Source organism: Engystomops pustulosus, unplaced genomic scaffold, assembly GCF_040894005.1.
Source record: "Engystomops pustulosus unplaced genomic scaffold, aEngPut4.maternal MAT_SCAFFOLD_274, whole genome shotgun sequence".
NCBI classification, from domain to species: domain Eukaryota; kingdom Metazoa; phylum Chordata; class Amphibia; order Anura; family Leptodactylidae; genus Engystomops; species Engystomops pustulosus.
The window spans coordinates 4,068-30,300 of NW_027285153.1; the positions used below are offsets into that span (position 1 = coordinate 4,068).

Here is a 26,233-nt window from a genome sequence, read left to right on the forward strand (position 1 = left end):
CACAGATGTTACCACACGTCTGGCAGAGATGTCGCTTGTTTCTAGGTGACCTCATTCTGATTTTCCTCCATGATTAGTAAATACTTTTACACTGAGATTTTCTGGATTTTCCTCCTTTTCTCGCTTGAGCTTCTCCTTGTGATGTATTTCCAGAAATCTCATTGTTATTACAGGCAGTCCCCGGGTTACATACAAGATAGGGTCTGGAGGTTTGTTCTTAAGTTGAATTTGTATGTAAGTCGAAACTGTATATTTTATAATGGAAGTTCTAGACAATTTTTTTTCTTTTGCCCCAGTGACAATTGGAGTTTCAAAATTTTTGGTGTAATTGGACCAAGAATTATCAATAAAGCTTCATTACAGACACCTTACAGCTGATCATTGCAGTCTGGGACTATAGTAACATCCAGAGAGCTTCACCAGAGGTCACAGTGGGCTGAGGGGTCCGTCTGTAACTATGGGTTGTCTGTAAGTCGGGTGTCCTTAAGTAGGGGACCGCCTGTAGTGGGAGAACTGGTCGGACTGGCGCTGACAGCCCTGGGGTCCGGGGGCCATAATTGTGCCTGACCTCTGACCCCAGTCTTGGTTTCCTGCTGCTGCTTTTGTATCAGTCTGGATTCCATTGTGTTGGCTGGATACAATGTATCGGGCGCTGTGGGCGGAGTCTCTGGAGATGATCGGCTCCTTCATGTGATTGTAGTCGGATGTGGGGGAGGGGCTGGTGGGATCGGGGCTCCCTATTATATCCTTACTATGGAGCCAGAACATCCGGCGCCGCTGCTCTCCTGTGATGTCACGCTACACGTGTCACCCTAAGCCCTTAACCCCTTGTGCTCTCCTGCCGCCGGGCGTGTGCAGAGGAATGCAGATTATCACCCTCCGCCCAGAGAGACCGACCGCATCAGAGACACTCTGAGACACGAGAGAGGAGACTGACAGCATCAGAGAGACTGCTCCCAGACACGAGAGAGGAGACTGACAGCATCAGAGAGACTGCTCCGAGACACGAGAGAGGTAACATCAGAGAGACTGCTCCCAGACACGACAGAGGAGACTGACAGCATCAGAGAGACTGCTCCCAGACACGAGAGAGGAGACTGACAGCATCAGAGAGACTGCTCCCAGACACGAGAGAGGTAACATCAGAGAGACTGCTCCCAGACACGAGAGAGGTACCATCAGAGAGACTGCTCCCAGACACGAGAGAGGAGACTGACAGCATCAGAGAGACTGCTCCAAGACAGGAGAGAGGTAACATCAGAGAGACTGCTCCGAGACACGACAGAGGAGACTGACAGCATCAGAGAGACTGCTCCAAGACAGGAGAGAGGTAACATCAGAGAGACTGCTCCCAGACACGAGAGAGGTAACATCAGAGAGACTGCTCCCAGACACCAGAGGTACTATCAGAGAGACTGCTCCCAGACACGAGAGAGGTACCATCAGAGAGACTGCTCCCAGACACGAGAGAGGTAACATCAGAGAGACTGCTCCCAGACACGAGAGAGGTAGCGGCAGAGAGACTGCTCCCAGACACGAGAGAGGTAGCGGCAGAGAGACTGCTCCCAGACACGAGAGAGGTAGCGGCAGAGAGACTGCTCCCAGACACGAGAGAGGTAGCGGCAGAGAGACTGCTCCCAGACACGAGAGAGGTAGCGGCAGAGAGACTGCTCCCAGACACGAGAGAGGTAGCGGCAGAGAGACTGCTCCCAGACACGAGAGAGGTAGCGGCAGAGAGACTGCTCCCAGACACGAGAGAGGTAGCGGCAGAGAGACTGCTCCCAGACACGAGAGAGGTAGCGGCAGAGAGACTGCTCCCAGACACGAGAGAGGTAGCGGCAGAGAGACTGCTCCCAGACACGAGAGAGGTAGCGGCAGAGAGACTGCTCCCAGACACGAGAGAGGTAGCGGCAGAGAGACTGCTCCCAGACACGAGAGAGGTAGCGGCAGAGAGACTGCTCCCAGACACGAGAGAGGTAGCGGCAGAGAGACTGCTCCCAGACACGAGACCGATGTGTGAGGCGGGTAGAGCTTAGGTCTCCTGACTACTGAAAAGGTTTGGCGCAGGTCTCTGGGCCCCGCCCCCTCTTTGGGTTTGGCGCAGGTCTCTGGGCCCCGCCCCTTCCTCACTGTTACTCTGTGTTTCGGCAGTGATGGCAGGACCCCGGCCCGTGGTGCTGAGTGGACCCTCTGGTGCTGGGAAGAGCACGCTCCTGAAGAGGCTCCTGAAGGACTTTGAGGGCGTCTTCGGCTTCTCCGTGTCCCGTAAGTTGGTGGCACCATGACTGGGAATGGGCGGAGTTATGGAGGAGTAACTGACCAATCACTTCTTCTGTCTCTGATTCCAGACACCACAAGGAGCCCACGACCTGGAGAGGTCAACGGCAAAGGTGAGACCCCACAGAGGATATGGAGGGTCCTGTCCTGTGACCTTTCACCCCTTCATCCCCTCCCTCTCCCATAGATTACCACTTTGTGACCCGGGAGGAGATGCAGCGCGGCATCGATGGCGGCGACTTCATAGAACACGCGGTCTTCTCCGGGAACATGTACGGGACCAGGTGAGTGGTGGGGGGCACACCTCTCCTCCTGGTGAGGCGCCGGGGGGGCACACCTTCTCCTCCTGGTGAGGCGCCGGGTGGGGCACACCTCTCCTCCTGGTGAGGCGCCGGGTGGGGCACACCTCTCCTCCTGGTGAGGCGCCGGGTGGGGGGACACACCTCTCCTCCTGGTGAGGCGCCGGGTGGGGGGACACACCTCTCCTCCTGGTGAGGCGCCGGGTGGGGGGACACACCTCTCCTCCTGGTGAGGCGCCGGGTGGGGGGACACACCTCTCCTCCTGGTGAGGCGCCGGGTGGGGGGACACACCTCTCCTCCTGGTGAGGCGCCGGGTGGGGGGACACACCTCTCCTCCTGGTGAGACGCCGGGGGGGGCACACCTCTCCTCCTGGTGAGGCGCCGGGTGGGGGGACACACCTCTCCTCCTGGTGAGGCGCCGGGTGGGGGGACACACCTCTCCTCCTGGTGAGGCGCCGGGTGGGGGGACACACCTCTCCTCCTGGTGAGGCGCCGGGTGGGGGGACACACCTCTCCTCCTGGTGAGGCGCCGGGTGGGGGGACACACCTCTCCTCCTGGTGAGGCGCCGGGTGGGGGGACACACCTCTCCTCCTGGTGAGGCGCCGGGTGGGGGGACACACCTCTCCTCCTGGTGAGGCGCCGGGTGGGGGGACACACCTCTCCTCCTGGTGAGGCGCCGGGTGGGGGGACACACCTCTCCTCCTGGTGAGGCGCCGGGTGGGGGGACACACCTCTCCTCCTGGTGAGGCGCCGGGTGGGGGGACACACCTCTCCTCCTGGTGAGGCGCCGGGTGGGGGGACACACCTCTCCTCCTGGTGAGGCGCCGGGTGGGGGGACACACCTCTCCTCCTGGTGAGGCGCCGGGTGGGGGGACACACCTCTCCTCCTGGTGAGGCGCCGGGTGGGGGGACACACCTCTCCTCCTGGTGAGGCGCCGGGTGGGGGGACACACCTCTCCTCCTGGTGAGGCGCCGGGTGGGGGGACACACCTCTCCTCCTGGTGAGGCGCCGGGTGGGGGGACACACCTCTCCTCCTGGTGAGGCGCCGGGTGGGGGGACACACCTCTCCTCCTGGTGAGGCGCCGGGTGGGGGGACACACCTCTCCTCCTGGTGAGGCGCCGGGTGGGGGGACACACCTCTCCTCCTGGTGAGGCGCCGGGTGGGGGGACACACCTCTCCTCCTGGTGAGGCGCCGGGTGGGGGGACACACCTCTCCTCCTGGTGAGGCGCCGGGTGGGGGGACACACCTCTCCTCCTGGTGAGGCGCCGGGTGGGGGGACACACCTCTCCTCCTGGTGAGGCGCCGGGTGGGGGGACACACCTCTCCTCCTGGTGAGGCGCCGGGTGGGGGGACACACCTCTCCTCCTGGTGAGGCGCCGGGTGGGGGGACACACCTCTCCTCCTGGTGAGGCGCCGGGTGGGGGGACACACCTCTCCTCCTGGTGAGGCGCCGGGTGGGGGGACACACCTCTCCTCCTGGTGAGGCGCCGGGGGGGGGGCACACCTCTCCTCCTGGTGAGGCGCCGGGGGGGGGATGCACCCTCCTTCCTCTCCTCCTGGTGAGGCGCCGGGGGGGGATGCACCTCTCCTCTCCTTCTAGCCGGAGGCCACATCTAGCCCACATTAGTGAGTGATACTGGCTGATAACACAGGACAATAGCTCTTTGATCACCGTCACCCCTCCGCACACGAGGCACAGGACGCCTCCAATTAGCCAAATCTCTTCATCCCGGTAATGGGATTATAGCGCAGGACATATGGCGCGGGTCATGTGATCACGTGGAGCCTCCGGCCGGTAATTAAGTCTTACGAAGGGTCAGAAAGCAGCAGGTCACAGCAGCACAGAGTATTTATAGAGATAATCGCCAAAGCTGCTGAGAGCTCCACTAATTCTCCCAGGATTCCCCGGGGCCAGGAGGGGGTGGGGGGGTCTGCCGGGACCTCTGGGTTGTGGTTCTGATGACCCGGTGTAGCTGTGACTGGCGCCCCCTGCTGTTACTCCCACATACAGAAGAGTCCAGTGTGTGGCATGTTGGGAGCCCTTGGGCCCCTCCCACTTGGCACATTGACCCCTGGCGACCCCCCCAGATGTTACAGCCATAGAGCAGCCCCCGTGTTCTTCCATAGTGAGCTCTGGGGGCCCCGGGTGTCTCCCCCTCCCTCCATTTGGGCCCTAATGACCCATTAGATAGACACCGTCCCCTTCATAGGGGAGACCCCCAGCTAATGGCTGCAGCTTGGGGGGTGACTTGTGTCTAACACTCTGTGTCCCCCTCCAGTAAATGGGCCGTGCAGGCTGTGCAGGCCCAGAACCAGATCTGCATCCTGGACATAGACATGCAGGGGGTGAAGAACATCAAGAAGACGGACCTGAACCCCATCTACATCTCCATCCACCCCCCGTCTGTCCCCATCCTGGTGAGTAGTTCCTGCTCCCCCCCCCCTCCCAGGGGGCCGGGGCCCCCTCTTTCCCGCCGGGGCCCCCTCTCTCCCAGGGGGCCGGGGCCCCCTCTTTCCCGCCGGGGCCCCCTCTTTCCCGCCGGGGCCCCCTCTTTCCCGCCGGGGCCCCCTCTTTCCCGCCGGGGCCCCCTCTTTCCCGCCGGGGCCCCCTCTTTCCCGCCGGGGCCCCCTCTTTCCCGCCGGGGCCCCCTCTTTCCCGCCGGGGCCCCCTCTTTCCCGCCGGGGCCCCCTCTTTCCCGCCGGGGCCCCCTCTTTCCCGCCGGGGCCCCCTCTCTCCCGCCGGGGCCCCCTCTCTCCCGCCGGGGCCCCCTCTTTCCCCCCCCCTCTCTCCCGCCGGGGCCCCTCTCTCCCACCGGGGCCCCCTCTTTCCCCCCCCCCCTCTCTCCCGCCGGGGCCCCTCTCTCCCGCCGGGGCCCCCTCTTTCCCCCCCCCCCTCTCTCACCCGGGGCCCCCTCTTTCCCCCCCTCTCTCTCACCCGGGGCCCCCTCTTTCCCCCCCTCTCTCTCACCCGGGGCCCCTCTTTCCCCCCTCTCTCCCGCCGGGGCCCACCTCTTTCCCCCTCCCACCTAACCTTTCACTTGTCACTCTCTTGTTACAGGAGAAGAGGCTTCGGGATCGTAACACGGAGTCTGTAGAAAGTTTACAGAAGAGGCTGCAGGCGGCCATCAGTGACATAGAGATAAGTAAGTGACCCCCAAGTGTTGCTCCACCCCTGCAGGCCCTGGACTTCTCCTGCAGAGGGCGCTGTTCCCTCTGCACTGTCCTGACCACAGTCTGATAGCGGCTTATTGTCTCTGCAGGTAAAGAGCCCGGACTCTTCGATGAGATAATTGTAAATGATGACCTAGAGGAAGCCTACAGCAAACTGCAAGAGGTCCTGCAGCAGGTGAGAAGCCGCCACATGGTCCAGAACATGCAGTACTGCACAGAATAGTGAGTGCAGCTCTGGAGTATAATACAGGATGTAACTCAGGATCAGTACAGGATAAGTAATGTCATGTATGTACACAGTGACTGCACCAGCAGCAGAATAGTGAGTGCAGCTCTGGAGTATAATACAGGATGTAACGCAGGATCAGTACAGGATAAGTAATGTCATGTATGTACAGTGACTGCACCAGCAGCAGAATAGTGAGTGCAGCTCTGGAGTATAATACAGGATGTAACTCAGGATCAGTACAGGATAAGTAATGTCATGTATGTACACAGTGACTGCACCAGCAGCAGAATAGTGAGTGCAGCTCTGGGGTATAATACAGGATGTAACTCAGGATCAGTACAGGATAAGTAATGTCATGTACACAGTGACTGCACCAGCAGCAGAATAGTGAGTGCAGCTCTGGAGTATAATACAGGATGTAACTCAGGATCAGTACAGGATAAGTAATGTCATGTATGTACACAGTGACTGCACCAGCAGCAGAATAGTGAGTGCAGCTCTGGGGTATAATATAGGATGTAACTCAGGATCAGTACAGGATAAGTAATGTCATGTATGTACCCAGTGACTGCACCAGCAGCAGAATAGTGAGTGCAGCTCTGGGGTATAATACAGGATGTAACTCAGGATCAGTGCAGGATAAGTAATGTCATGTATGTACAGTGACTGCACCAGCAGCAGAATAGTGAGTGCATCTCTGGGGGATAATACAGGATGTAACTCAGGATCAGTACAGGATAAGTAATGTCATGTATGTACACAGTGACTGCACCAGCAGCAGAATAGTGAGTGCAGCTCTGGGGTATAATACAGGATGTAACTCAGGATCAGTACAGGATAAGTAATGTCATGTATGTACACAGTGACTGCACCAGCAGCAGAATAGTGAGTGCATCTCTGGGGGATAATACAGGATGTAACTCAGAATCAGTACAGGATAAGTAATGTCATGTATGTACACAGTGACTGCATTAGCAGCAGAATAGTGAGTGCAGCTCTGGGGTATAATACAGGATGTAACTCAGGATCAGTACAGGATAAGTAATGTCATGTATGTACACAGTGACTGTACCAGCAGCAGAATAGTGAGTGCAGCTCTGGAGTATAATACAGGATGTAACTCAGGATCAGTACAGGATAAGTAATGTCATGTATGTACACAGTGACTGCACCAGCAGCAGAATAGTGAGTGCAGCTCTGGGGGATAATACAGGATGTAACTCAGAATCAGTACAGGATAAGTAATGTCATGTATGTACACAGTGACTGCATTAGCAGCAGAATAGTGAGTGCAGCTCTGGGGTATAATACAGGATGTAACTCAGGATCAGTACAGGATAAGTAATGTCATGTATGTACACAGTGACTGCACCAGCAGCAGAATAGTGAGTGCAGCTCTGGAGTATAATACAGGATGTAACTCAGGATCAGTACAGGATAAGTAATGTCATGTATGTACACAGTGACTGCACCAGCAGCAGAATAGTGAGTGCAGCTCTAGGGTATAATACAGGAAGTAACTCAGGATCAGTACAGGATAAGTAATGTCATGTATGTACACAGTGACTGCACCAGCAGCAGAATAGTGAGTGCAGCTCTGGAGTATAATACTGGATGTAACTCAGGATCAGTACAGGATAAGTAATGTCATGTATGTACACAGTGACTGCACCAGCAGCAGAATAGTGAGTGCAGCTCTGGGGTATAATACAGGATGTAACTCAGGATCAGTACAGGATAAGTAATGTCATGTATGTACACAGTGACTGCACCAGCAGCAGAATAGTGAGTGCAGCTCTGGGGTATAATACCGGATGTAACTCAGGATCAGTACAGGATAAGTAATGTCATGTATGTACACAGTGACTGCACCAGCAGCAGAATAGTGAGTGCAGCTCTGGGGTATAATACAGGATGTAACTCAGGATCAGTACAGGATAAGTAATGTCATGTATGTACACAGTGACTGCACCAGCAGCAGAATAGTGAGTGCAGCTCTGGGGTATAATACCGGATGTAACTCAGGATCAGTACAGGATAAGTAATGTCATGTATGTACACAGTGACTGCACCAGCAGCAGAATAGTGAGTGCAGCTCTGGGGTATAATACAGGATGTAACTCAGGATCAGTACAGGATAAGTAATGTCATGTATGTACACAGTGACTGCACCAGCAGCAGAATAGTGAGTGCAGCTCTGGGGTATAATACAGGGTGTAACTCAGGATCAGTACAGGATAAGTAATGTCATGTATGTACACAGTGACTGCACCAGCAGCAGAATAGCTCGTGCTGGATCATTCTGCTGTGAACTGCTGTGGGTGTGGTTGTCTGTGACTGAGCTCCTGCACCACCTGGAGGAAGATCAATCCACCCAGGCCTGCTCTCTCCTCCCCAGGGAGGGAGTGGGTTCTGTGGGATGAGTGAGCCAGGAAAATCCCAGGCTTCTGCCTCCCGGACCAGGCCGGCGGGAGGCAGGAGAATCCAGTTACCGGCCAAAGCGCAGGGGGTAAGAAGATCTGCCCGGAGCCAAGGACGCAGCGATGTGACCTCGGCTGCCACCCCCAAGACCCAGGGAAGCCGCAAGGTCTCCGGAACACAGAATATTAAGGCAAGTAACATCAGCCTGAGTGCTCCTCCTGGAAAGCTGAGTGACTGTGCGGGAAAGCTGGGTGGTTCAGCTGGAAAGCTGGGTGCTCACGGAGGTGTGCAAAAAGCATGGGGTGAACTTAAGGCCCAGGAGTCTGCTACCATCTATGGCTCCCGGATTGCTGAGCACCTCCGTGAGTACGAGGAAGCTGGAAAAGCGCTGAGGAGGCTCCAGGAGGAGATACGGGAGACCGTGGCCCTAGCGGGGGTGGCCACTAAGAAGAAAAAGTCTGATCTTCTTAACACCATAGACAGACTAAAAGCCGAGGTCACCGCTCTGCAGGAGAAGCGTCATCTTATCCGCGAGCACAGCGGTCCGTTCCGTGAAAAATTAGAAAACTACGCCCGGTTTGATGACATGCGCCAGGAGCAGCTGAGAAAGCTGAAGGGGCTTCAGATCCAGGCGGATGATGGCGATGATGAGGAGGATGAGGAAGACCTGCCGTGTCCGTCTGGTGGCCTGCACCAACACCAGCAGGCCTCGCACGACAGGCTGCCTGCGGAGCAAGCGCCATTACCATCAGGCTGCGGCTCTGCCAACCTGGAGGAGGAAAGTGATGACAGCGGCCAGGGGGGGGCGCTAATGGCTCAGATCCGTCAGCTTGAGTCCCCAGTTCACCTCCAGAACTTCTCCTTCGGCGATGATATGCCAGATGACGACCTAAAGAGAAAGAAGACGAGACCCAAGAAGACCAAGGCGTCTCAGGAGGTGAATCTGGTGTTTCGTCCCCTCCCTGTTCCCTCCGGGCGGGCAGCAGTGCCAGCCTGTCGTGTAGGCCCCGTTACCCAGCCCAGCACGAATCCTGCAGTGGACTCGGTGCCAGGGTGCGGGGAGAGTGCAAAGCCACGTTCCATCATGGCGCAGAGCACCAGCCTTGTTTGTAGTAGCAAGGATGGTGCAGGGAAGGCATCGGCCGAAAGGCCGGACAGTGAGGGCGATCCAGCAGGTCCTGGTACTGTGCGCTGCCCCCCAGTGGGAGGGGGGGGTGGCCCGGTGCCAGGGGCAGTGGCGGTAGCTCCTGTGGCCCCTAGCGCTGTTGCTTGCTCCGGTGAGCAGCGGCAGCGTGATGGGGCTGCTGGGGCTTGTAGTGCGGTGCCTCCCAAACATCACGTGCAGCCTGCAGAGAAAGTCGCAGGAAAAGTGTTATTCTGTATTGGTGCATCAAACTCTGAAGATATGAAAGGGGCAAAAAAACTGTCTGGAGTCTGTAAGGAAAAGAGGCCTCTACCACCAATCGAGCAGCGATGCTCAAACATCATAAAAACTGCTGGACAACAAGGGGTTAATGCCAATGAGGCAGAGGGCACAAGTAAGATCGGGGTTGGAGCTGCCTCTTCTCAGGCTGAATCAGCTATGGAGGTGGCTCTACCCCCAGTGCCCAGTGACGCCGAGGCAACCCCAGGTCCTCCTGGCCCAGCTGGTGTGAGTGATGCAAGGAAGCGAGGCAGTGATGCAAGGAAGCGAGGCAGTAATGTACATAGTGTGGTGAATGTGGGGGTGGTGAATGGCGCTGAGGGGGATCCTGGTGTGAGTGCTGGTCCATCTGCACCCCCAGTGGTGGCCGCTCCCATAAGGAGCTATGCGAGTGTCACCGCTGGGGCAAGTGGGGTTAACTCCTTGTCTCCTGGCTCTGGGAACAGCGTTTTGCAAAGGCGTCTTCTGGAGGCTCTCAGGAGAGGGGAAAAGTCAATCACTGTAGAGGGGAGAGATGTTGATCTGTCCTTCTGGACAGACAGGCATGGCCTGGCAGCCTTCCAAGAGAAAAGGGGGGGAGAGACTGTATGGTCTTTACCCACAACCGGGCCCGGAGCTGCCCGTAGGAATGTGGTTCGTCTTCGCTGGAGGGGCAGTGACGCATGCCCACCCAGGTCAAGGGTGGTGGAGCTCCTCCTGAAGATGAACTTCAGGGCTAGTGACATCTTTGCCCTGATACATCCTTATGGTACTCCGGAGTTCGATGTCAGCTTTGTTCGGCCGGAGGGCTTAGAGCTCTTCTGGTCGAATTATGAGCTGGCAAAGAACGAGCCCGCATGGCGAGACTTTGCTGTGCAAGCAGTGTCTCGCCAAAACGCAGTCAAGAAAGTGACCGTTTTGACCCGTAACGAGTCACTTTCTTGCATGGACATCATGACGTGGCTAAGTCGTTATGGTGAGGTTGTACAGGTACCTCAGAAAAACCGCGATGAATTTGGCATTTGGTCAGGAGCCTGGACCTTCATGATGAAGTTGAAGTGTTCAGGCGGCACAGTCGCCCACATTCCCTCTTCAGCCTTTCTTGGGCGGGACAGAATCCTGATTTTCTACCAGGGGCAGCCGAAGGTCTGTCACAGGTGCGGTGACCCCACACACTTTAGCGCCAGCTGCCAAGTGCAGAAGTGCGCTTTGTGTGGTGGGCTAGGTCATCTCGCTGCATCCTGTAAGGACATTAGGTGTAACCTGTGTGGTGAGCTCGGTCACCCTTTCAGCCGTTGTCCTCGCTCCTTTGCCAATGCGGTTGTGACCCCAGTGGAGGAGAGCCATGAGGTTGCTTCTGCTGGGGAAGGTACCAGCAGAGGTGGAGGAGCTGAGGGGCCTGTGAAGAAAAGTAAGAAGAAGTCGCCTTCTCAGTTAAGGCGGCTTGAAGCCAGACAAAAAGGGAGAGAACTGGGGAAGCCTCAGGTTGCTGGGGTGACCCTTGGTCCTTCCTCAGAGGCTGGTCTTGCTACTGAGGTCCTGAGGGATGATGAGTTGGATGAGGAGGTCAGGAGGATGGAGCGCGAGAAAGGTGCCATGTCCTCCACGTCCTCCCATTATGAGAGTATGGATGAGGATAACAGGATTTGGCTAGAAAATAAGCGCAAGCAGAAAAAGAAAAAACGCGGCGTATCTAAGGTACCTAAGGAAGGGAAAACTTCCTCCCCTCTGGTTGAGCTTTCCAACCAGTTCCTCACCCTCGATGAGATCGCCTCCTCGGAAGGAGAGGCTGAGGGTGGGGTTCTGGAGGTGGCGGCGGAGCAGCCTGCAGGGGGCGCTGAGTCTCTATCCTCTGGGGATGCTGGGTCCTCAGAGTGGGAGACTGACTCAGAGCCAGGAGACAAGGACGAAGGAGAGGGTGGTCCGGGTGGGTCCTTGGGGGCCAGTAATAACATGGACACCTCAATTTCGTTAAAAAGAAGTTGCCCCAATTCTGAAGGGAAAAGGGAAAAGGGATCATCCTCAGAGGACAGTAGAGGGAAGGGAGGTAGTAAGAAAAAAGCCGTCTAACTCAATCACTCATGATGGCGGCACCCACTCCGTTGACGCTGGCGTCCATTAATGTCGCCAGCATTAAGTCTGATGCGGCTAGATTTGCGGCCTTTGATTTTCTCGGCCGTGTTGAAGCCGACATTTTATTTTTGCAGGAGACCAGGCTGCCAGATTTGGCGGCCGTGTTTAAAGCTAAGAGGGAATGGAGACACGGGCCTTCCCATTGGTCTCTTGCGGCCGAGCCGTATAGCGGAGTGGCGGTCCTTTTTACCGCACCGGTAGAATGCCGACGAGTTATTGAGTTAGAAATGGGGAGGTGCCTGATCCTGGATGTCCTCATGAAGGGACAAGAACTTCGTCTTATTAACATCTATGGTCCCCAGTCCAAGTGGGACAGGAAGTGTCTCTTTATGAGGATCAAGCCCTACCTTTTTACAAGTCGGCAGGTGGTCTTTGGAGGGGACTTCAATGCTGTCACGAGGTCCCAGGATAGGGGAGGTTCCAGAGACAAGCTGACTTATGATAGCGTCGCTCTTAATAGCATAGCCAGTGAGGCTCGCCTGGTGGATGTCCACATCCGGCACACCCCAGGTCACACGGGGTTCACCTATTATAGGGGTAGCTGCAGGTCTAGAATAGACAGGTTTTATTTAAAGGAGGAAGCCATCTCTTCAGCAGTGTCCGTTGTTGAGGTGGAGTTCTCCGACCACTGTTTAATTTTGTTTTCTCTGAATGTTACAGAGACCCCCCGGATGGGAAGAGGCTACTGGAAGCTCAATTCGTCTCTCCTGGAAGAAGCAGAGATAAGACAATCCTTTGAGGACTTTCTTCAGAGCCAGGTACCATTGCTGGGCCTTTGTAGCAGTAAGTCAGAGTGGTGGGAGATGCTCAAGAAAAGGGTGGCGAGATTCTTCCGCCAGCTCTCGAGCCTCAGGAGTCTGGACAGGTACCGCCTGTATCAGGGCCTGAGGAGGAAACTCGAGCATCTCGTCTCGACTGGAGGTAGTCGTGAGGACATCTCCAGAGTGAAATCCTTGCTGAAGAGGTGTCAGTACGATAGACACGCATCTTTGGTTTTTGAGAGGGATTACGGGAAATACCGCTCGCCCGACCCTTACAGAAACTGCAAGATGTCAGTGAATGGTAAAGTTGTCACAGGACTGGTTGACAGTACGGGATCCCTGAAAAGGTCCAGATCAGGGATTCTGGAGGTCGTCAGATCCTTCTACTCTCACCTCTTGGGCAGGAAGGATCTAGATCGGGATGGGATGTCGGCTTTCCTGGCTGAAACTGTCCCTGAGCCAGGAGTAGACCCCTCTCTTGATGTTTTGACAGAGATGATCAGGGAAGAGGAAGTCAGCCGGGCGATTGAAGGGCTCGCCCTCAAGAAATCGCCGGGTCCGGATGGCTTAACATCTGAGTTTTATAAGACCTTTAAGGACGCCTTGGTTCCCCTCTTGACTGAGGTATTCAATGAGTGTCTTTCCTCGGGCGCTCTGCCGAAGTCAATGAGGAGGTCAGCCCTGATCATCCTGTCAAAGGGTAAGGACCGATCTCGTATTGAGAACTGGCGTCCCATAGCGCTTCTCAATACGGACAGAAAGGTTTTGGCAAAGGTGCTGTTTAATCGGCTGGTGCAGTTTGCGCCCCGGCTCCTTTCGGGGACCCAGCACTGCTCTGTTCCAGGCCGCAGTACATTTAGTGCTGTGCTTTGTGTCCGGGAGGCAGTGGAGCAGGGCAGGGCTGGTAACTGGAAGGGGTACTTGCTGTCCTTGGATCAGGCAAAAGCGTTTGATCGGGTTAACCACGAGTACCTCTGGTCTGTCCTTCTGAGGTATGGCCTGCCGGGGGAGTTTGTCAATTGGCTAAAGGTTTTGTACGCAGGGGCAGAGAGTTTCCCGCTTGTGAACGGTTGGATTGGCCGCTCTTTTGAGGTTGGGTCTGGTGTTCGCCAGGGTTGTCCTCTGAGCCCACTTCTATACGTGTTTGCGATTGACCCATTCCTTAGGAGGGTTGATCGTGGGCCGTTGGTGGGAGTCGGGATGGACCGGGCGGCACCGGAAGCCACTCTAAGGGTGGTAGCGTATGCTGATGATGTCACCGTTTTTGTGTTCTCGAGAGGGGAGGCGCAATGGGTGATGTCAGAGGTTGACCGCTACTCAGAGGCTTCTGGGTCCAAGATCAACCGGGATAAGTGTGAGAGTCTCTGGCTGGGAGAGGGGGATCCAGGGTTTGATCTCCCGGACACTCTTCCAGGGCCCCAAGACTCTGCCAAAGTTCTCGGCATCGAATTTGGCCAGGGGGATTACCCCATGCAAAACTGGGACGGCAGGCTTAAGATCGCCGCCCAGAAGGTGGACCAGTGGAAGGGTTGGTCTTTGACCCTCAGGGAAAGGGTGAACTTGATTAAAACTTACCTGCTCCCATTGCTGATATATCTGGGCAGTGTGTGCATGTTGCCAGAACCCCTCTGGACTCGGGTCTACAGTCTGTTCTTCCAGCTGTTATGGGGGAATAGGCTGAACCTTATCAAGAGGGAGGTTACTTACCGCACGAGGAGACAAGGAGGGTTGTGTATGGTCAACCCTGTGGTGTTCCTAGTGAATACCTTTCTTAAGATCAATGTAGCAAACCTCTGGAAAGAGAGGGCTCCTCCGTGGGTATACTCCTGCAGGGGATGGTTTCGGCCTTTCTTCCAGGAATGGGAGACAGGAGGACAAGTGAAGGATCTTCGCACACCGCATGGGCATCTTCCGGCTTACGCTACCCCGGTTCTGAAGGTGATTCGCCGGTGGGGTCTGGGAATGTGGGAGATCAGGACCATGTCGAGGAAAGTCCTTGACAAAAGGGTTCTGTTGACCCATTTCCAGAAGCCTCTGGCCCTCAGGGATTGCCCAAGTCGGGATCTTGGGGTGGGTTTAGGTCTTTTGAATTCCATCAGGATCCCCTTGAAGTTTTGGGACTTGACTTGGCGCTGCTTCCATGGAAAGCTGTGTGTGAGGGACAATCTGAAGTGTAGGAGCTCTGAGGAAAGGGGTTGTCCCCGGGAGGAGTGCGGTGGCCTGCTGGAGAGCATGGACCACTTCCTGCTTCAGTGCCCCTTTAACACAGAGGTGTACAACCGGGTGGGCGCTTCCATCCATTGGCCCGGGTTGGCCGGTCTCTCCTATGCGGAGTGGGCCTATGGAGCATTCAGAGGCCTGGGTGGCCGGGACCGCTGCACGTTATTCCTAGTTAGCCTAGTAGTCAGGTACCACACGTGGAACGCACGGTGTTTAGTGTCGACGCAGCGTAAAACCCTCCCGGTGGTTGAGGTGGTTAGGAACATTGTGGGTGACCTGGTTAAGGTGCGCTCTCTGGAGTATGAGAGGCTGGGCACGGGGAGGGCCTCTCTCCTTTGGAGGGGGTTCTCCTTTAGTGTCCCTTAGTCTGTCATCTCCGCTCTTGGTGTTGGGCTGAAGCTGACACTGTAGATTTTTGTTTTGTGTTATGAACATATAGAGATGTAGGGCTTGCAGGCGCCGAACCTGGGCTTTATGTGGTTTGGATTTGTTATGTTGATATGTTTAATGTGTTTGTATTTTGTGTACAGTGTGTATTTATGTAGTTATAGTTAATGTGTATATAGCTTGGTTGGTTTTTGGGGTGTTGGTGTTAGGGTGTTAGGTTGGGAGGGGGGTGGACGGGATTTGGACAATATGATCCTGGGCACTGGTCTGGACTATATAGCGCGAACTTTGGACGTTAGACCAGTGTCTGGGTGGGAGGGTGATGGGCGTGGGATTTAGTTAGTTATATTTAATGTTTTTATTTCCTGTTTATGTCTTTTTTTGCTGTGTATTCTTTAGTTATTTATGGGGGGGAAAAAAAAAAAAAAAAAAAAAAATTATTATAAAAAATTATATTAAAAAAAAAAAAATTAGGTGGTGGGATTGGGTGAAGGGTTTTGTTTTATAATGCTGATTGTGTGGTGTGTGTGTGTGGCTGGGCCAGGAGATTTTCGTAAGTCTCTTTTAGTTTGTATTATTGTTTTGTTATTATTATTATTGTTTTGTTTTGCCAGAAGTTATGGCTTGATTTATGTTTATTGTTGTAATGTTTTTCATTTTTATATATAAAATAAAAGATTTACAGGATGTAACTCAGGATCAGTACAGGATAAGTAATGTCATGTATGTACACAGTGACTGCACCAGCAGCAGAATAGTGCGTGCATTCTCATTCTGCTGTGTGCACTGAAGGGTGTGGTTGTGTGCTGCTGAGCTCCTGCACCACCTGGTGGAAGATCAATCCACCCAGGCCTGCTCTCTCCTCCCCAGGGAGGGAGTGGGTTCTGTGGGATGAATCCTGCAGGAAAATCCCAGGCTTCTGCCTCCCGGACCAGGCCGGCGGGGGGCAGGAGAAACCAGTTACCGGCCAAAGCGGAGGGGGTAAGAAGATCTGCCCGGAGCCAAGGACGCAGCGATGTGACCTCGGCTGCCACCCCCAAGACCCAGGGAAGCCGCAAGGTCTCCGGAACACAGAAGATCAAGGCAAGTGACATCAGCCTGAGTGCTCCTCCTGGAAAGCTGGATGTGTGTGCGGGAAAGCTGGGTGGTTCAGCTGGAAAGCTGGATGCTCACGGAGGTGTGCAAAAAGCATGGGGTGATCTTAAGGCCCGGGAGTCTGCTTCCATCTATGGCTCCCGGATTGCTGAGCACCTCCGTGAGTACGAGGAAGCTGGAAAAGCGCTGAGGAGGCTCCAGGAGGAGATAAGGGAGACCTTGGCCCTAGCGGGGGTGGCCACTAAGAAGAAAAAGTCTGATCTTCTTAACACCATAGACAGACTAAAAGCCGAGGTCACCGCTCTGCAGGAGAAGCGACATCTAATCCGCGAGCACAGCGGTCCGTTCCGTGAAAAGTTGGAGAATGATGCCCGGTTTGATGACATGCGCCAGGAGCAGTTAAGAAAACTGAAGGGGCTTCAGATCCAGGCGGATGATGGCGATGATGAGGAGGATGAGGAAGACCTGCCGTGTCCGTCTGGTGGCCTGCACCAACACCAGCAGGCCTCGCACGACAGGCTGCCTGCGGAGCAAGCGCCATTACCATCAGGCTGCGGCTCTGCCAACCTGGAGGAGGAAAGTGATGACAGTGGCCAGGGGGGGGCGCTAATGGCTCAAATACGTCAGCTCGAGTCCCCAGTTCACCTCCAGAACTTTTCCTTTGGTGATGATATCCCGAGTGACGACCCAAAGAGGAAGAAGACGAGACCCAAGAAGACCAAGGCGTCTCAGGAGGTGAATCTGGTGTTTCGTCCCCTCCCTGTTTCCTCCGGGCGGGCAGCAGTGTCAGCCTGTCGTGTAGGCTCCGTTACCCAGCCCAGCACGAATCCTGCAGTGGACTCGGTGCCAGGGTGCGGGGAGATTGCAAAGCCACGTTCCATCATGGCGCAGAGCACCAGCCTTGTTTGCAGTAGCAAGGATGGTGCAGGGAAGGCATCGGCCGAAAGGCCGGACAGTGAGGGCGATCCAGCAGGTCCTGGTACTGTGCGCTGCCCCCCAGTGGGAGGGGGGGGTGGCCCGGTGCCAGGGGCAGTGGCGGTGGCTCCTGTGGCCCCTAGCACTGTGGCTGCATCTAGCTCCGGTGAGCAGCGGCAGTGTGATGGGGCTGCTGGGGCTTGTGGTGCAGCGCCTCCCAAGCATCCTGCAGAGAAAGGCGCAGGAAAAGTTTTGTTTTGCATTGGATCATCAGACCCTGGAGAGGGCACAAAAAGACTGTCCGGAGTCTGCAAGGGCAAGTGGCCTCTTGCATCCAGCGAGCAGCAGAGCAGAAATATTAAAAAAACTACTGGACAACAAGGGGTTAATGCCAATGAGGCAGAGGGCACCTTTAAGATCGGGGTTGGAGCTGCCTCTTCTCAGGCTGTATCAGCTATGGAGGTGGCTCTACCCCCAGTGCCCAGTGACGCCGAGGCAACCCCAGGTCCTCCTGGCCCAGCTGGTGTGAGTGATGCAAGGAAGCGAGGCAATAATGCACATAGTGTGGTGAATGTGGGAGTGGTGAATGGTGCTGAGGGGGGTGATCCTGTTGTGCGTGCTGGACCTTCTGCACCCCCAGTGGTGGCCGCTCCTATAAGGAGCTATGCGAGTGTCACCGCTGGGGCAAGTGGGGTTAACTCCTTGTCTCCTGGCTCTGGGAACAGCGTTTTGCAAAGGCGTCTTCTGGAGGCTCTCAGGAGAGGGGAAAAGTCAATCACTGTAGAGGGGAGAGATGTTGATCTGTCCTTCTGGACAGACAGGCATGGCCTGGCAGCCTTCCAAGAGAAAAGGGGGGGAGAGACTGTATGGTCTTTACCCACAACCGGGCCCGGAGCTGCCCGTAGGAATGTGGTTCGTCTTCGCTGGAGGGGCAGTGACGCATGCCCACCCAGGTCAAGGGTGGTGGAGCTCCTCCTGAAGATGAACTTCAGGGCTAGTGACATCTTTGCCCTGATACATCCTTATGGTACTCCGGAGTTCGATGTCAGCTTTGTTCGGCCGGAGGGCTTAGAGCTCTTCTGGTCGAATTATGAGCTGGCAAAGAACGAGCCCGCATGGCGAGACTTTGCTGTGCAAGCAGTGTCTCGCCAAAACGCAGTCAAGAAGGTGACCGTTTTGACTCGTAACGAGTCACTTTCTTGCATGGACATCATGACTTGGCTAAGTCGTTATGGCGAAGTAGTTCAGGTACCTCAGAAAAACCGCGATGAATTTGGCATTTGGTCTGGAGCCTGGACCTTCATGATGAAGTTGAAGTGTTCAGGCGGCACAGTCGCCCACATTCCTTCTTCAGCCTTTCTTGGACGGGACAGAATCCTGATTTTCTACCAGGGGCAGCCGAAGGTCTGTCACAGGTGCGGTGACCCCACACACTTTAGCGCCAGCTGCCAAGTGCAGAAGTGCGCTTTGTGTGGTGGGCTAGGTCATCTCGCTGCATCCTGTAAGGACATTAGGTGTAACCTGTGTGGTGAGCTCGGTCACCCTTTCAGCCGTTGTCCTCGCTCCTTTGCCAATGCGGTTGTGACCCCAGTGGAGGAGAGCCATGAGGTTGCTTCTGCTGGGGAAGGTACCAGCAGAGGTGGAGGAGCTGAGGGGCCTGTGAAGAAAAGTAAGAATAAGTCACCTTCTCAGTTGAGGCGGCTTGAAGCCAGACAAAAAGGGAGAGAACTGGGGAAGCCTCAGGTTGCTGGGGTGACCCTGGGTCCTTCCTCAGAGGCTGGTCTTGCTACTGAGGCCCTGAGGGATGATGAGTTGGATGAGGAGGTCAGGAGGATGGAGCGCGAGAAAGGTGCCATGTCCTCCACGTCCTCCCATTATGAGAGTATGGATGAGGATAACAGGATTTGGCTAGAAAATAAGCGCAAGCAGAAAAAGAAAAAGCGCGGCGTATCTAAGGTACCTAAGGAAGGGAAAACTTCCTCCCCTCTGGTTGAGCTTTCCAACCGGTTCCTCACCCTCGATGAGATCGCCTCCTCGGAAGGAGAGGCTGAGGGTGGGGTTCTGGAGGTGGCGGCGGAGCAGCCTGCAGGGGGCGCCGAGTCTCTATCCTCTGGGGAAGCTGGGTCCTCAGAGTGGGAGACTGACTCAGAGTCAGGAGACAAGGACGAAGGAGAGGGTGGTCCGGGTGGGTCCTTGGGGTCCAATAATAACATGGACACGACAATTTCATTAAAAAGAAGTTGCCCTAAATCTGATGGGAAAAAAGAAAGGGGATCATCGTCAGAGGAGAGTCGGGGGAGGGGAAGCAATAAGAAAAAAGCTGTTTAACTCAATCACTCATGATGGCGGCACCCACTCCGTTGACGCTGGCGTCCATTAATGTCGCCAGCATTAAGTCTGATGCGGCTAGATTTGCGGCCTTTGATTTTCTCGGCCGCGTTGAAGCCGACATTTTATTTTTGCAGGAGACCAGGCTGCCAGATTTGGCGGCCGTGTTTAAAGCTAAGAGGGAATGGAGACACGGGCCTTCCTATTGGTCTCTTGCGGCCGAGCCGTATAGCGGAGTGGCGGTCCTCTTTACCGCACCGGTAGAATGCCGACGAGTTATTGAGTTAGAAATGGGGAGGTGCCTGATCCTGGATGTCCTCATGAAGGGACAAGAACTTCGCCTAATTAACATCTATGGTCCCCAGTCCAAGTGGGACAGGAAGTGTCTCTTTATAAGGATCAAGCCCTACCTTTTTACAAGTCGGCAGGTGGTCTTTGGAGGGGACTTCAATGCTGTCACGAGGTCCCAGGATAGGGGAGGTTCCAGAGACAAGCTGACTTATGATAGCGTCGCTCTTAATAGCATAGCTAGTGAGGCTCGCCTGGTGGATGTCCACATCCGGCACACCCCAGGTCACGCGGGGTTCACCTATTATAGGGGTAGCTGTAGGTCTAGAATAGACAGGTTTTATTTAAAGGAGGAAGCCATTTCTTCAGCAGTGTCCGTTGTTGAGGTGGAGTTCTCCGACCACTGTCTAATTTTGTTTTCTCTGAATGTTACAGAGACCCCCCGGATGGGAAGAGGCTACTGGAAGCTCAATTCGTCTCTCCTGGAGGAAGCGGAGATAAGACAATCCTTTGAGGACTTTCTTCAGAGCCAGGTACCTTTGCTGGGCCTTTGTAGCAGTAAGTCAGAGTGGTGGGAGATGCTCAAGAAAAGGGTGGCGAGATTCTTCCGCCAGCTCTCGAGCCTCAGGAGCCTGGACAGGTACCGCCTGTATCAGGGCCTGAGGAGGAAACTCGAGCATCTCGTCTCGACTGGAGGTAGTCGTGAGGACATCTCCAGAGTGAAATCCTTGCTGAAGAGATGTCAGTACGATAGACACGCATCTTTGGTTTTTGAGAGGGATTACGGGAAATACCGCTCGCCCGACCCTTACAGAAACTGCAAGATGTCAGTGAATGGTAAAGTTGTCACAGGACTGGTTGACAGTACGGGATCCCTGAAAAGGTCCAGATCAGGGATTCTGGAGGTCGTCAGATCCTTCTACTCGCACCTCTTGGGCAGGAAGGATCTAGATCGGGATGTGATGTCGGCTTTCCTGGCTGAAACTGTCCCTGAGCCAGGAGTAGACCCCTCTCTTGATGTTTTGACAGAGATGATCAGGGAAGAGGAAGTCAGCCGGGCGATTGAAGGGCTCGCCCTCAAGAAATCGCCAGGTCCGGATGGCTTAACATCTGAGTTTTATAAGACCTTTAAGGACGCCTTGGTTCCCCTCTTGACTGAGGTATTCAATGAGTGTCTTTCCTCGGGCGCTCTGCCGAAGTCAATGAGGAGGTCTGCCCTGATCATTCTGTCAAAGGGTAAGGACCGATCTCGTATTGAGAACTGGCGTCCCATAGCGCTTCTCAATACGGACAGAAAGGTTTTGGCAAAGGTGCTGTTTAATCGGCTGGTGCAGTTTGCGCCCCGGCTCCTTTCGGGGACCCAGCACTGCTCTGTTCCAGGCCGCAGTACATTTAGTGCTGTGCTTTGTGTCCGGGAGGCAGTGGAGCAGGGCAGGGCTGGTAACTGGAAGGGGTACTTGCTGTCCTTGGATCAGGCAAAAGCGTTTGATCGGGTTGACCACGAGTACCTCTGGTCTGTCCTTCTGAGGTATGGCCTGCCGGGGGAGTTTGTCAATTGGCTAAAGGTTTTGTACGCAGGGGCAGAGAGTTTCCCGCTTGTGAACGGTTGGATTGGCCGCTCTTTTGAGGTCGGGTCTGGTGTTCGCCAGGGTTGTCCTCTGAGCCCACTCTTATACGTGTTCGCGATTGACCCGTTCCTTAGGAGGGTTGATCGTGGGCCGTTGGTGGGAGTCGGGATGGACCAGGCGGCACCGGAAGCCACTCTAAGGGTGGTAGCGTATGCCGATGATGTCACCGTTTTTGTGTCCTCGAGAGGGGAGGCGCAATGGGTGATGTCAGAGGTTGACCGCTACTCAGAGGCTTCTGGGTCCAAGATCAACCGGGATAAGTGTGAGAGTCTCTGGCTGGGAGAGGGGGATCCAGGCTTTGATCTCCCGGACACTCTTCCAGGGCCCCAAGACTCTGCCAAAGTTCTCGGCATCGAATTTGGCCAGGGGGATTACCCCATGCAAAACTGGGATGGCAGGCTTAAGATCGCCGCCCAGAAGGTGGACCAGTGGAAGGGTTGGTCTTTGACCCTCAGGGAAAGGGTGAACTTGATAAAAACTTACCTGCTCCCATTGCTGATATATCTGGGCAGTGTGTGCATGTTGCCAGAGCCCCTCTGGACTCGAGTCTACAGTCTGTTCTTCCAGCTGTTATGGGGGAATAGGCTGAACCTAATCAAGAGGGAGGTTACTTACCGCACGAGGAGACAAGGAGGGTTGTGTATGGTCAACCCTGTGGTGTTCCTAGTGAATACCTTTCTTAAGATCAATATCGCAAACCTCTGGAAAGAGAGGGCTCCTCCGTGGGTATACTCCTGCAGGGGATGGTTTCGGCCTTTCTTCCAGGAATGGGAGACAGGAGGGCGAGTGAAGGATCTCCGTACACCACATGGGCATCTTCCGGCTTACGCTACCCCGGTTCTGAAGGTAATTCGCCGGTGGGGTCTGGGAATGTGGGAGATCAGGACCATGTCGAGGAAACTCCTTGACAAAAGGGTTCTGTTGACCCATTTCCAGAAGCCTCTGGCCCTCAGGGATTGCCCAAGTCGGGATCTGGGGGTGGGTTTAGGTCTTTTGAATTCCATCAGGATCCCCTTGAAGTTTTGGGACTTGACTTGGCGCTGCTTCCATGGAAAGCTGTGTGTGAGGGACAATCTGAAGTGTAGGAGCTCTGAGGAAAGGGGTTGTCCCCGGGAGGAGTGCGGTGGCCTGCTGGAGAGCATGGACCACTTCCTGCTTCAGTGCCCCTTTAACACAGAGGTGTACAACCGGGTGGGCGCTTCCATCCATTGGCCCGGGTTGGCCGGTCTCTCCTATGCGGAGTGGGCCTATGGAGCATTCAGAGGCCTGGGTGGCCGGGACCGCTGCACGTTATTCCTAGTTAGTCTAGTGGTCAGGTACCACACGTGGAACGCACGGTGTTTAGTATCGACGCAGCGTAAAATCCTCCCGGTGGATGAGGTGGTTAGGAACATTCTGGGTGACCTGGTGAAGGTGCGCTCTCTGGAGTATGAGAGGCTGGGCACGGGGAGGGCCTCTCTCCTTTGGAGGGGGTTCTCCTTTAGTGTCCCTTAGTCTGTCATCTCCTCTCCTGGTGTTGGGCTGAAGCTGACACTGTAGATTTTTGTTTTGTATCTGAGGTTATAGTGATGTAGCGGCTTGCAGGCACCGAACCTGGGCTTTATGTGGTTTGGATTTGTTATGTTGATATGTTTAATGTGTTTGTATTTTGTGTACAGTGTGTATTTATGTAGTTATAGTTAATGTGTATATAGCTTGGTTGGTTTTGGGGTGTTGGTGTTAGGGTGTTAGGTTGGGAGGGGGGTGGACGGGATTTGGACAATATGATCCTGGGCACTGGTCTGGACTATATAGCGCGGACTTTGGACGTTAGACCAGTGTCTGGGTGGGAGGGTGATGGGCGTGGGATTTAGTTAGTTTATATTTAATGTTTTTATTTCCTGTTTGTCTTTTTTTTTTTGCTGTGTATTCTTTAGTTATTTATGGAAAAAAAAAAAAAAAAAAAAAAAAAAAAAATTTATAAAAAATTATATTAAAAAAAAAAAATTATAAAAAATTATATAAAAAAAAAAAAAAAAATTAGGTGGTGGGATTGGGTGAAGGTTTTGTTTTATAATGCTGAGTGTGTGGTGTGTGTGTGGCTGGGCCAGGAGATTTTCGTAAGTCTCTTTTAGTTTGTATTATTGTTTTGTTATTATTATTATTGTTTTGTTTTGCCAGAAGTTATGGCTTGATTTATGTTTATTGTTGTAATGTTTTTCATTTTTATATATAAAATAAAAGATTTACAGGATGTAACTCAGGATCAGTACAGGATAAGTAATGTCATGTATGTACACAGTGACTGCACCAGCAGCAGAATAGTGAGTGCAGCTCTGGGGTATAATACAGGATGTAACTCAGGATCAGTACAGGATAAGTAATGTCATGTATGTACACAGTGACTGCAACAGCAGCAGAATAGTGAGTGCAGCTCTGGGGTATAATACAGGATGTAACTCAGGATCAGTACAGGATAAGTAATGTCATGTATGTACACAGTGACTGCACCAGCAGCAGAATAGTGAGTGCAGCTCTGGGGTATAATACAGGATGTAACTCAGGATCAGTACAGGATAAGTAATGTCATGTATGTACACAGTGACTGCACCAGCAGCAGAATAGTGAGTGCAGCTCTGGGGTATAATACAGGATGTAACTCAGGATCAGTACAGGATAAGTAATGTCATGTATGTACACAGTGACTGCACCAGCAGCAGAATAGTGAGTGCAGCTCTGGGGTATAATACAGGATGTAACTCAGGATCAGTACAGGATAAGTAATGTCATGTATGTACATAGTGACTGCACCAGCAGCAGATTAGTGAGTGCAGCTCTGGAGTATAATACAGGATGTAACTCAGGATCAGTACAGGATAAGTAATGTCATGTATGTACACAGTGACTACACCAGCAGCAGAATACTGAGTGCAGCTCTGGAGTATAATACAGGATGTAACTCAGGATCAGTACAGGATAAGTAATGTCATGTATGTACAGTGACTGCTCCAGCAGAATAGTGAGTGCAGCTCTGGGGTATAATACAGGATGTAACTCAGGATCAGTACAGGATAAGTAATGTCATGTATGTACACAGTGACTGCACCAGCAGCAGAATAGTGAGTGCAGCTCTGGGGTATAATACAGGATGTAACTCAGGATCAGTATAGGATAAGTAATGTCATGTATGTACACAGTGACTGCACCAGCAGCAGAATAGTGAGTGCAGCTCTGGGGTATAATACAGGGTGTAACTAGGGATCAGTACAGGATAAGTAATGTCATGTATGTACAGTGACTGCACCAGCAGCAGAATAGTGAGTGCAGCTCTGGAGTATAATACAGGATGTAACTCAGGATCAGTACAGTATAAGTAATGTCATGTATGTACACAGTGACTGCACCAGCAGCAGAATAGTGAGTGCAGCTCTGGGGTATAATACAGGATGTAACTCAGGATCAGTACAGGATAAGTAATGTCATGTATGTACAGTGACTGCACCAGCAGCAGAATAGTGAGTGCAGCTCTGGGGTATAATACAGGATGTAACTCAGGATCAGTACAGGATAAGTAATGTCATGTATGTACACAGTGACTGCACCAGCAGCAGAATAGTGAGTGCAGCTCTGGAGTATAATACTGGATGTTCTCTCTTCCCTGCAGGAGATCTCGGCGGTGCAGTCTTCCAAGGACTCGTGATTGTACATTCCTTCTCCTTCCGTAGTCATTCCTCTCCTGCTCCTTGTAGTATAATAAACCCCTCCCCCGCACAGGCTCAGCGCAGTCAGCGATTGGTCGAGGTCTCGGCAGCTGTTATTTATTGCAATCACTCGTCTTCCCGGCTCCTCTGGATCTTGCGGCTCGTATTATCTTGTTACTGGGAGAATAATCACTAAGTTCATGTGTCACAAGTGGCGAAACGTCCTGGATACATCCGCACGTTGTCCTCCAGAGGCGGGGCCTCCCTATAGACTCCGCCCCCTACACGGATGTATCCCGGAGCCTCCACTTACCGGACAATCATGTATTTTTGACAGATAAAACTTCTGTATTCCAAAATCTTGGTTTGGTGGAATGTGTCGCTGTTTTCCAGGTCCTCGCTGGAGTCTGCCGATCACCTGCTGCTGCAGAACACAGGTCACATGTAACGACCAATGACTGTAATAAAATATTATCATGACACTGCCGAGACTGTTATTCCTGGGGACACTCGCTGCACCCACTAATTCCCTGCAGCGAGACACTGTAACGAACCCTCAGCGGCTAAAGGGGAACGATGATTACAGATGGAAATTGTTATGTTAGATTCTGCTCCTCTTAGAAGGAAGATGTCCTGAGCGAGGACTGGGGTAATGTCTGACTACAGGTCTGTGTATGGAGGAGGGGAGTGAGGACAGGACTGGGGTAATGTCTGACTACAGGTCTGTGTATGGGGGAGGGGAGTAAGGACAGGACTGGGGTAATGTCTGACTACAGGTCTGTGTATGGAGGAGGGGAGTGAGGACAGGACTGGGGTAATGTCTGACTACAGGTCTGTGTATGGGGAAGGGGAGTAAGGACAGGACTGGGGTAATGTCTGACTACAGGTCTGTGTATGGGGGAGGGGAGTAAGGACAGGACTGGGGTAATGTCTGACTACAGGTCTGTGTATGGAGGAGGGGAGTGAGGACAGGACTGGGGTAATGTCTGACTAC

The 26,233-nt window shown here is 53.8% G+C and overlaps 1 protein-coding gene across 1 annotated transcript; it reads left to right on the forward strand.

The window, feature by feature from the left end:
- The first annotated feature begins 1,273 nt into the window (after positions 1-1,273).
- GUK1 (guanylate kinase 1) lies at positions 1,274-25,721 on the forward strand. Its single transcript, XM_072132220.1, has 8 exons — positions 1,274-1,330; positions 2,152-2,265; positions 2,349-2,390; positions 2,465-2,561; positions 4,861-4,999; positions 5,640-5,724; positions 5,842-5,927; positions 25,203-25,721. Exons 2-8 carry the CDS (start codon positions 2,154-2,156, stop codon positions 25,236-25,238), a joined length of 597 nt encoding a protein of 198 aa, XP_071988321.1. The 5' UTR covers positions 1,274-1,330; positions 2,152-2,153; the 3' UTR covers positions 25,239-25,721.
- Positions 25,722-26,233: the final 512 nt, after the last annotated feature.

Bases quoted from the DNA above. Each gene is read 5' to 3' on its own strand.
- GUK1 (XM_072132220.1), top strand. From the start codon at position 2,154: ATGGCAGGACCCCGGCCCGTGGTGCTGAGTGGACCCTCTGGTGCTGGG. The intron at 2,562-4,860 runs GTGAGTGGTGGG...GTCCCCCTCCAG, and splicing joins GGGAACATGTACGGGACCAG to TAAATGGGCCGTGCAGGCTG. The intron at 5,928-25,202 runs GTGAGAAGCCGC...TCTTCCCTGCAG, and splicing joins TGCAAGAGGTCCTGCAGCAG to GAGATCTCGGCGGTGCAGTC.